This window comes from Galleria mellonella, unplaced genomic scaffold (assembly GCF_026898425.1).
Source record: "Galleria mellonella isolate WM207_F2 unplaced genomic scaffold, CSIRO_AGI_GalMel_v1 utg63, whole genome shotgun sequence".
NCBI classification, from domain to species: Eukaryota; Metazoa; Arthropoda; class Insecta; order Lepidoptera; family Pyralidae; genus Galleria; species Galleria mellonella.
The window spans coordinates 2200878-2213276 of record NW_026442130.1 but is presented as its reverse complement, the minus strand read 5'-3'; the positions used below and the strand labels follow the sequence as shown (position 1 = coordinate 2213276).

Sequence of the window (12399 nt, the reverse complement as noted above, 5' to 3'; positions counted from 1 at the left end):
TGTAAGTACGTTCTCCTACCATTATGGGCAAGACCATTTGAACTACTAATCGTTCATTACCGGAGGGAAAGGGATTGTTAGTAATGGAGATTGAGAATCCCATTGCTAGCAATATACCCAACTAGGTCGACCTCCTCGCGGTTCTCCTTGGAAACTATCATAGTTAATTCCTGATGAATTCATCATGATGGGCTAACTGGCCTGTTTTCATTCTCATCTATCACTCTTCACTGGTGCTCCGCCAGCGTATCCCGTTAGCGCATGCAGGGTTACCATACCATTTTCAGCCATAAAAAAAAATCGTTCATTACCAAAAAAATTCTTTATTTGTATTTACGTTAAATCACAATTTTAGTTTAATTCCAAAGATTTCAACCATGATGCAATTCCCGGTCAGCAGTATTAAAATATATTTCTTTATGACAAACATAAACTGTACTGTATTTTATAATACTATAAATAAATAATTAATTAATACTATAACTTCTTTCCTTTTTTTTTTTAATTAGTATTGAGAAATAATTCTTGTAAAAAGTAATTTACAGTGGCACCCTGCACTTTGGTTGTTTTGTTAAGAGAGGGACTGGCTAAAACCAGCGCTGTGCAGCTATTCACATTGCGCTGGGACACTCACAGCATCCGCTGAGCCGGTTCCTTTCGCCGAGTATGGGACACTTTTTGTATATGTTATTTATATTTTATATTGTAATTGTACGGCAATAAATGTTTCTATTCTATTCTAATTAAATTAATTATTTTAAATTAAAAATTAAATTGATTAAAAGGAAAAAAACAACTTGGTGGTGGTAAATATTTATTAAGCAACCAATACAATACATCACAAACTTTTGATCTCGTATGCTAATAGGTACGTCATTGAATTATTACTAATATTATTTCACTTGAGCATCACAAGCGGGTTTTCAGCTGCAGACGTAAAAAATATAGCTATGTCTACATTATTAAGTTATTCGATTAAAAAAAAAAACTCGTCGCTCTGTTTGCGATACCATAATTTTTTTATGCAACTTAGAATGACAAACAGGCTGACGACCTGCCTCATGGACAGTGGTAAATGTCGCCCTTGATACCCTTCATGCGTTGCCATTCTGAGGGCTAAGGCGTTATGCCTCTGTACCCTGTAATATTATTTAGCATTTAGACTTTTAATGTCTGGAGATTTGGCTACCAATCCTAAGGACTATTACAATACTTAAATAATATAGGATCCTATATTATTTAAGTATTGTAAATCCGTTATACCGCTTCAAAACTAAACTCCTGCACTATTGGTAAGTCTGTTAGAATTTACCACTTGCTTAATTTATATATTTATTTTAACCAAATTTTACTTCAAAATCGTCATAGTCGTAGAATACTGACGGATCTGACAAAGATTACATATAAAGATCCGTCAGTATTCTACAATTATGACGAAGCGAGGTATAGAGGTTTCTTCAGGGTCGGCAATGCGCGCGTAATGCCCCTGGTATTGCGGGTGTTCATAGGCTACGGTAACCACTTACCATCAGGTGGGCCGTATGCTTGATTGCCACCTCAATGGTATAAAAAAAAGTAACGCTCAAATGTAATAAAGCAATAAGTTTTTAACTAATAAAGTCTTTTATTGCAACGCATGAAGGGTATCATGGGCCCAGTAGTTTAATTCTAAATTACATTAAAAAAAACTTTTCATAAATAGAGTGATTAGTTAAGTGATATTTACAATCATATAAATTGAAACATTTATTTATGAATATAAGTTGACATTTACAAAATTAAAAATAAAACACACAGCTGTCTCTTTATATTAATATGTAGATTCTTATACTGTATAAAAGTGTCATATATAATATATTAATTTATTTGGTTTATTTATATATATATATATATATATATATATATATATATATATATATATATATATATATAACATTCAAGAAGAGTATATTCCTTCTTAAAGGGTCGGCAACACACCTGCAATTTCTCTAAGGTTGCGGGTGTCTATGGGCGGCGGTAATCACTTACTGTCAAGTGAGCTGCGTGCTCGTTTGCCCCTAATGTTATAATAGTACATTACTGCAGCAGCCAGCAACTGAGGCATTGATGGACGAACGTGCAAATCTGGGCCGAGGCGAAGCCGAGGCACACATACGTGAGTACATATATATATATATATGAAAGTTGTAATTGAATTCATTGTCAAGCCAATTTCGATTTTGTTGCAATACAATAAAGTATATTGCAATCATCGAACACTGAAATAGCGCGAATGAAAAACCGAGTACTATATTACGTGTAATAAATAGCATATAAAACTATTATAATCATATAAATGCGTGTCATTGTACCATTGCATTATGGGTTTTGCATGGCAATTACTGGCGCCCCCCAGGAGGGGGGCTTATGTGTTTTAGATAGGCATTTATTAAAAAATAAAAGCTACCCAAAATTATATTTAACAATGAGATGGATAAATTCGATATTTTTGATAAAATAGAATTAATATTTTTTAATTATCAATTATACTTAATTCTATGATTAACTTATTTATTTTTTATTTATTTATTTACTACATTAACTGGATGAGCTTCACAGTTTTCTAGTTTAATGAGATACATACATATGCATTATACTAAATGAATCGTAATATGATTTTAATACTAATAAGTGTGATTAGGCCACCGCTTCCTTTCCCGTGGGTATCGTAAGAGACGACTAAGGGAGGGCGAGGGATGGGCAGCAGCTTCCCTCTTAAAACATCTCCAAAGCCTTACAGCGGTTTCAAAAGCAAACATAGCAACTACTGACATAATCCCACATTACGAGAGAGGCCTAGGTTCAGCACTGCAGCACTGAATGTATGACAGATGATATGATATCCCCCCCCCCCCCAAAGGGGAGGCAGTGGACATAAAGGCTGATATGACGATAAGAATTTTAATATAAATAAATAAGAGCGCCCCCTTAAGGTGTTATCTTTTGAAAAACTGTAAGCAAGCATCACAATCGCCACAAACCTGACCTGACCGCTTCTCCCAAAAGTTGGCTACACCCATGTGTGTATTCCACCCATTCCTTTTTTTAACTTAACTTCCCAGAACATTAAGTTGTACTTTGTGATGTAAAAGTGCCAATTAAGCCCGCCACCTCAGACTTATCGCCATAATCTTACTTGGCCCTCCCCTCCCCCCACCCTAGGCCAAAAGCTGGGTACGGCCATGAGTGGTCTTATAAATACAATAAATATTTCTGTATATTAATTAATTATGACATTCATTTTATAAAAAAAAAAGTTCATTGTAATAACTGTGAAATATTGTTATGAAAGAGCGGTTTCACCTAACACAAGCAATCTCTGCTTGACAGGAGATAAACTCTGTAATGTACTACTTTTGTATAAATATGTTATTATCAGTGTCATCGAATTATAGACAAAATTCGTTCCTTTGGCGAGCTAGCAATAACTTTAATACTATTTCTAAAACTCTTAATATAGATCTATTTTCGAAAAACATAATATCAGTGGGAGACCAACTGAGTAGGCAATTGTTTATTCATAGTCAGTTTGAATAGCTATTGTATGGACAAGGAGGCCATATTTAAATCAAATACTTGTAATTAATTTTTACTTTGTATTGCATTCATAATTTTTTTTTGTTTTCGATCTTGTTTGTTCATTTTTTTTTTTCAAGCTTTTAACTTCACTTTTTTTGTTAACTCCTATTTTTGTTGCTTTGTGTACAGCGCCTTGTATCTATATTGTTGCTACTTGTGAAAACCTATTAGTGGCTTATTTTGTGATCCTAAACTGTACTTTTTGCTCTAGTGTAGCCCTAGTTTTCCTGTAAATAAATAAAAATAAATAAATAATTAATTATTATTTTTTTTGTTAGCTCTTAAAACGTTCTCAGTTCGTGCTCTGTGATATAAAAGTGCCAATAAAGCCCGCCACCTCACACGTGACAATACTCTTAATCTACTAGTCTAATTAACTTATAAGGCGCATATTTCCGCTCATGCATTGCGTATTTACCTCTCTATTAAAACACATTCACCCATTGACGAGACATTATTCAGTTACAGTTATTATGAAATAAAATTTCTAATTATTCAAAAATTAAGAGTTGATAACACATTATCACAGGGAGAAAGGGATTGTTAGCAATGGAGTTTGACAGCCCCATTGCTAGCAATATGCCCTATTAGGTCGACCTCCACGTGGTTCCCCCTGAAAACCATCGTGAACAATTCTTGTTGAATTCATCACGATGGGCTATCTGACCTGCTTCATCCCCACCTATCATCCTTCACTGGTGCCCCGCCGGTGTATACCGATAGCGCGGGTGGGGTTACCATTCCATTATCACCCATTGAAAACCACATTATCACATTTTAGTTGATAAAATTATTAGTCCATAAAGTTCATATATGGTATATATTTTTATCTAAGATTTTTTTTTCTAGTAAAATAATAAACACAGTCCTAATATAACATAACAAAAATAAACAAATATAACTATTTGCTGAGCCAATTGACCAAAATTATTAAAACCAAATAACAATTTATATATAATAAAGTTATTATGTATAGACATTGTTAAAAAAAAAAATATTTTGTAATAGTAAAAGTAAACTGTAAAAGTTTGTTATCCAAAAAATATCGGATCACAGACTTTTAACACATTCGAAAATAGATATCCGACCGATATGGGCGATATCGAAATGGGCGATGACCTATTTTCCGTCGTCAATGTCCAGTGGAACCCAATATATAGATATCAGATCGGTATCCAAATTAAATATGCCTAGTGTACATGCATGCCGATTCCGTCCCTTTTCCCTCGAAGCACACGACCGATTACTTACATTATTTTAATAACCCAAATGTAACAAACAATACTTTTAATACACAAAACAAAATTCATCGAGATCAATGCATTATTATTTACTTTTTTATATTATTATATAATACTTAATTTTTATTTATATATATATTTTCTATTGATGATCGTAAAAAGCAGAATAATAAATAGTATTCGAAAATTCGAGAACAATATTTATATATTTTGTACAATATAAATAATCATATAAATAATTTCAATAAAGCATTAATGTTCGCTCGCCTTCGAGTTAGTACACCTATAGAGTTATACATAAAAAAAAAGTTTGAGATTAGAAATATTTTTTTTATATTCAACTTTTGAAGATTAATTAATAAATAAAAAAAAAACTAAAAAAATCGTATAAAAATCAAACCAACACAAAAATATAAAATAATTAAAGAAAAAAAGAAATTTGAGGTAGTTAACATAATAATAAAGAAAATATAGTTAAAGCGTGCTTTAAGTTGTGGAAAAGCTATTGACTTTTATACTATATTACTGTTTAACCAACCTTAAAAAAAGGAGATGGTAATATGTTTATCGTGTTTTTTTTAATATTATAAATTTCCACTTAACCAAAAATAAGAAATAGCTAAATTAAAAATAATATCACATTTCTAAATTAAATACAAATAATTCGGTTTAACTGCAGAGAGAGAGAGAAAAATATATAGAAATTTGCATTATATATATATATACATATACATATATACATATATATATATATATATATATATATATATATATATATATGTGTGTAAAATGAAGCCTCTAAATAAATGCACATTCTTAATTGTATTTTAATATTTTGAAGGCAGGCACCATATCGTATTATTTTTCCATCACAATAAAAAAAAAACAAACAGCTAAATATTATACATACATAGTTTCAATCAGATGCTTTTGAATTTACATGCAAATCCACGATACAGTCGTGAAGAGCTCCATACAATTGCATACACACACACGCTGCTCCTCTTGTTAACGACCCGTTTATTTTAACCCTCTCTAATATATTCTAATAACTTTGAAATTCAGAATTTTTAAATTCACATTTGGACTATTTATAAATGACTATCTTTTACCCGCGACTTCGTCCACATGACCGGGATAAAGCTAGTAAACACTAGCTGGAATAAAAGTCGCCTATATCCCATATAGTATATGGACACCAAATAAATACTTTCGTATAGATATTAAATTATTGAATTTTCCATATTTAGACCATTTATAAATGACTATCTTTTACCCGCGACTTTGTCCACATGACCAGGATACGTTTACTAGTTGGAATAAAAAGTCGCCTATATCCCATATAGTACAATCAAATTTCATAGCGATTGGTTAAACCGTTAAGACGTTAGAAGGTAACAAATTCATTTTCACATTTATAATTTTAGTAAGGATTTTCACCTAATTCCTGCTTTGGAGGGTATAACCGTGGTTCGATAAGCCACGTCAGAATCCTTCGCGTATAACGAAGGCAGTCTAGAAATGACGGTAGAGGGCGACAACTTTACACGAGTAGTACCGGAGAGTTAGCTAGAAATGCAAACAGATACGCAATTTTTTTTAGTTCTGGCTACAATTAGAATTCATGACCTTGGGTGTTTGTAAGACAACTAGGTCACGAAAATCTTTAACCCTTCTTTGCATGATTTTTTTTTATTGGTGAAATAAATCAAGGTTAAAAATCATATTCAAAATTAAAGAAAAAATGGTTAAAAAAATAAATTTGACAGCTATGTTTTTTTATCTGCAATGGACATTAAAAAGGTATCCATACACGATCAACTTAAAGTGAACTAGTTCTTTTACATAATTTTTGAGCATTCAATGTTATGATGGAAATTTCCACCATTATGCAAAGAAGTGTTAAGAAATGTTTAGAATTGTAAACTTATGTGTCTTGGGTTGCCTCATTTGAATTACTAAATAAATCCTATGGTACGGTATTACCAAACCAAAGACCAATATGGCTTACTTTGGTCTCTTACTATATCAGATTATTTCCCATTCGCTCTCGAAGTTATCGTCTGGAGATATGATATTTTGTACATTATTTTTGCTCAAACCATTTTGCTTTTCTAATTTCAGTTCAATATTTTCGAGATTCCAATTGTTCGGTAACTGTACCAGTTTGGGCACTAAATTGAATGGGCTAATAGTTTTTGCTATTTTAACGTTTTCTACCGGTCGATCTATTTTAACCGGTTTTTCTTTTTTCACATCCGCTTTTAGGTGTTTCGGTGTAACCGGTTTTTCGGTTTCGTTTACCGGTTGTACGTCAATTTGTTTGTATGTTGGTACTACGGTAATATCGTTTGGTACTGCGTCATCTTCTTGCGGCTTGTGACCGGTGATGCTGAGTGATTCGAGGTTCAGCATCTTGGCTAGAATCTTCTCTTTCTCCTCTATTTCTTGTTCTAGAAGCTCGTCGTTTGGTGGTGCATTGCTGGAAAGTTAAATGAAATCATTCATTGTTTATGTTAATAAATTCTCAGTTTAAATAAAACTAAGATTTACACGAAGGGCTCCCGCTGAAAATCAGTGCTGTAGTTCCTCGGCTGCAGCGTAACGCTGAGCGGGGACGATTTTACTAAACGTTACAAATTTAAATTAACACATACACCTCCTATACACTTTTTTTTATGGGTGGTAATGGAATGGTAATCCCGTCTACGCTATCGATATATGGTGAAAGATAATAATGAATCTGAAGATGAAAGCAAGTCAATTAGCCTCTCGTGATGAATTTAACGATAACTCAGCACGACGGTTTTCAAAGGGAACCGCGTGGAGGTCAACCTGACAAGTTATATTGCTAGCAATGGGCTTGTTCCTTTTAATAGATGATGATGGAAAGGTGATCCCGCCTGCGCTAACGGCATACACTTTTTTGATGGGTGAAAATGGTATGGTAACCCTGCCTGCATTAACGGGATACGCTGGTCGGGCACCAGTGAAAGGTGATAGTTGAGAATGAAAACAGGTCAGTTAGCCCATTGTGATGAATTCATCAGGAATTAACCATGATAGTTTCCAGGGGGAACCGCGAGGAGGTTGACCTGGTTGGGTATATTGCTAACAATAGAATTCTCAGTCTCCATTACTAACAATCCCTTTCCCCCCGATATTCGCACTATTAACAATCCCTTAAGGGCTGATATGATGATAATGATAATACATACTCATATATGCTGACGTTCATCAAGCATGGACTGGTATAGCTGACGTTATCCAATTTCCTCACGGGGGTCGCAAGCCGAGGAGTACTGGCCCCGGAGCCGCCGTCTTTCCTCCTGCTCCTCCGGCTATGTATCAGTTCCTCGTCACACTTCTTCTCCATTATACTGTTATACAACTTCAGCTTCCTCTGCAATTCCTCAGATTTAGCTCGTCTGATCTCGTCATCAGCGGAGACGTCTCTGAACTCGTTTATAATCGATTCCAACACATTATTCGAGATATCATTCGGTAGGTGCTTGATGGGCGGCAGTTCGAAGCACTCCTCGGCACTGGCGACGACGCCGGTCTCAACGTCGTTGGTCGTGAAGATGGAGATGGGTTGCTCGAGCACGCTGGTGATGTAGGGTACCGTCTGGTCGAGGGTGATGTCCCGCATGGTGTTCACCGCCTGCTGCAGGGACGTCGTCAGCGACTTGGTCATCAAGTTGATCGGTTGCTCTGTTCGGGAAGGAATACGAAGTTGCTTTAAAAATAACCTATTTGTAATTCACCAGAGGGAGATTTTGTACAAGCGTCGTTTCCTATTCGTGTTTCTACCGTGAAGCAATTGTGTTTGCATGGCTGTGTTTCGGTTTGAAGGGTGGGATATGGCAGTGAATTTACAGGGTACAGAGGAATAACACGTAAGTTCTTAGAAATGGCAACGCATGGGGGGTATCATGGGCGAAACAGTATACTCTGTTATGTCCGTGGTACTGCTCATGTCTATAGGCGACGGTTACCACTTTCCATCAGGTGGGCCGTCAGCTTGTTTGCCATTCTAAGTTGTATAAAATATCCTTCTCCATCCTATGTAATACGTATATATAAAATTTCGTAGTGACTGGTTAAGTCGTTAAGTCGCTATCAGGTAACAAACAAACTCACTTTGACCTTTATAAAATTATTAACCCTTAGCACTTGAACGGCGCTGCAGCGGCGCCCGAGTGTTTTAAAACTTTAAATCGAACTACGCTGCTACGACGCTACGGTCTTTTGTAACTGGATCTCCTTATTTACAACATGCGATAAGATAGTTTTCTCCGAAGGCCGAAATCGTCTCGAGTTGCTGGTTCGCGCAAGCGAAAAAGGCCTAGAGTGCAAAGGGTTAAGGATATGAGTATGATATTATTTTTTACCAGAGGGAGACTTTGTACAAAAGTCGTTTGCTTGGGCACCTCTGTCCCATTCGTGTTTTTACAGTAAAAGCAGTTGTGTTTGCATGGCTGTGTTTCGGTTTGAAGGGTGCGCTACGGCAGTGAATTTACAGGGTACAGAGGGATAACACCTGAGTCCTCAGGAATGGCAATCCATGGGGGTATCATGGGTGAAACAGTATACTCTGCTATGTCCATATTACTGTTCATGTCTATAGGCGACGGTTATCACTGTCCATTAGGTGGGCCGTTAGCTTGTTAGTCACTATTTTTTTTAATCCTACACATAGTTTTTTTTTTAATCTTAAGGCCTACATAAGTGCTAGTCAATAAACTTTTTTTACGGACAAAATTTCTTTTTGTGTAAGCTTTTTGCTTACACAACATGTGTGCTTTACAGCATGCTATTTTAGGGGTTTTATTGTGAATATTCTAGGTGTGTAGGTCTCGGCATAGAATAAGCAACCTCTTCATTTCCCGTGGGTATAGTAAGAGGTGACTAAGAGAACTTGGCATGCGCAGCATGGGAAATGGGCGGCAGCGTCCCTCTTAAAACTTCACCAAAACCCAAACTGCGTTTGCCAACTTGCATACCAAGCGTGGCAACTACCGGCAAAACTTCCCTGCTGGGGAAGGCTTGTGGACAGTTAACGTTTACATCCAGCAGTGGACAGTTAACGGCGGATATGATGGTGAAGATGATGGTGATTAGTCTAGAATTTACGCTGGGATTGTCCCTCGTTGGTATTTAAAACTGAGGGTAAAGCCGTGTGCTTGGGTACCTCTGTCCCATTCGTGTTTCAACCGTGAAGCAGTTGTGTTTGCATGGCTGTGTTTCGGTTCGAAGGGTGGGATATGGCGTGAATTTACAGGGTACAGAGGAATAACACCTGAGTCCTCAGGAATGGCAACACATGGGGGTATCATGGGCGAAACAGTATACTCTGTTATGTCCATGGTACTGCTCATGTCTATAGGCATCGGTTACCACTTTCCATCAGGTGGGCCGTCAGCTTGTTTGCCATTCTAAGTTGTATAAAAAAAATCATGTCCGCAAACAATTTTGCCCCTAGTTTACGCAGGCAATTAGTTTTTAGATTTGCAAATTAATTGGTCTGGCTCTCTAAGTATAAATATTGAATATATAGCAAAACAAAAGCAAGCATTAATACATAGCGGGCTTCAAACTATAGACTGCATAGATAACAAAATTATTTTCGACATAAACACACAATTTCCTTTTAATTTTGGTTAGAATTATACATTTATAATTAATAAAGATACCTTTATAGCTATAGAGAAATTGCTTTAAATTTGACGCACTGGTAAAAGTGATTAATATTTTCTCTCCTGTATGCCCATGTAGGATTCTACTCTGTGGTTCGAAGCCAGCAACATAGCACCATTGCTCAAATACATAAATATACCAAGCGAGAAGCGAAGGTGTTGCGTTGGATTGAAAATAAAAATGCATAAATTACTACCAAAGTATATTTACATATAAGTACAATGGCCATGCTAACATTCAATCTACACTCTAAATACATTACAATAAAATACAATATCCAATAAGCGTTAACATTAGAAATGATTTTTTTAAGAATACTAGAACAGGGCAATCAATATTTGATAACAAAACTTATTTCAATTTACTGAACGGACGGCATAGCAAAATATTAGGACCAACTATGTATAGATGTACTAAAAGTAAAGGTATCCATCACAGTAAAAAAATACGATCGAATTGAGAACCCCCTTTTTTGAAGTCGGTTGAAATGCCCCTGATTTCACCTTTTGGACGAGATACATAAGCCTACGAAATAATAGATATGGGTAGTAGCATAAAGAACGGACGGAAACAATTTTGAAGTCAAGTTCCAAATTGCATTACACGTAATATATCCATATGTATATAATTAAAATGTATGTATATATAATATTTCCACTGCCATATCTAATATTTTTGGCTTTATTATTATTATATTTACGTTAAAGTACACCCAACTTAGCATTTGAGATATCGTGCTATGAATAAAAAACAAAATATTGTCGGAGACAATGCTTAGATGAGTGGTGACAATCAACAATATCACACTATTATATAACATACAAAAGCTTATACGAGCTGTGAACAACATATATTTTATATATTTAATAGTCTTAATTGAATAGTTGATTGTGGTATTTTATATAAGTTTATATAAGGCACTTTATATATGCTTTACATATTGAAATATAAACAGTTGTGATGCTGTGATGTACATGTATATGATATGTGATATATCGTGTATATTAGATATAATAAAACTGAAAATTATATATATATATATATATATATACTGAAAATCAGCGCTGAACGAACATCAGTCCAGCAAAAGCTGAGTTTGTACCTATTGCCAGGCGCATACGATTAATGGACAATATATTGATATATATATTTTAAAGTAACTGAGCCACAATTGATTGAAATATAATAACTAAAAACTACACTCGCGAGCAACTAAATCGACCCAACCCACGACGGCGCACATATGCATTGATTTTACTAAAACGACAAATGTCAATTATAAAAATGATATTGCATTCGAAAGCTAAAGAATTATGCTCTCATTTAACATCAATACCCTTAAAAAAAAAAACTTAAGCGCTGATTTAATGACGCATTTTAATTGGGCGCCAGGGAAAATTTGCTCTATAAGGTATCCACGAGTTGCGCTACCTGCCCCTGCTACAAAACCTTGCCCAAAAATTATAATAACATAATAAGTAGTATTTGATATTTTTGTGCAACATAGGTTTTTGTATTTTATGCACAAAAAATATTAATTAACTCTTGCGCCACCTGCCCACTTCTATCTGTTCTCCTTTAACCAAATGTTGTCTGTAAGAAATTGCCCTAGCAATAAGACCACTTTTTGTACCTTTATGTATATATTTTAATCTGTACTTTATGCTACTGTATTTTACTTGAATTGTTTTATGTTACTTTATTTTATGTTACTGGTGCAATAAAGAGTTAAATAAATAAATACAACTAATTCCCAAGCATAAAGTTTGATGATAAAAATTAGATTAGCTAATCTAAACATTTTAAAATACGGTAAGAAATTTTGTAAATATGAGCGTGT

At 34.8% G+C, this 12399-nt stretch overlaps 1 protein-coding gene across 2 annotated transcripts in view; it reads right to left on the bottom strand.

The window, feature by feature from the left end:
* Positions 1 to 801: 801 nt before the first annotated feature.
* Positions 802 to 12399, bottom strand: part of LOC113521786 (WD repeat-containing protein CG11141) — a 31391-nt gene continuing 19793 nt past the window's right edge. The window contains exons 8-10 of one of the 2 annotated variants that reach the window (XR_008253447.1): positions 8078 to 8573; positions 6300 to 7341; positions 802 to 3845 (exon numbers count right to left, since the gene is read on the bottom strand). Coding sequence is in view for 1 of the 2 variants with exons in the window: in XM_052899959.1 (XP_052755919.1) it covers positions 6888 to 7341; positions 8078 to 8573 (950 nt within the window). In the remaining variant the exon portion in view is untranslated. Of the gene's footprint in view, positions 7342 to 8077; positions 8574 to 12399 lie in introns of both variants that reach the window. The other variant, XM_052899959.1, reaches the window with a different exon arrangement.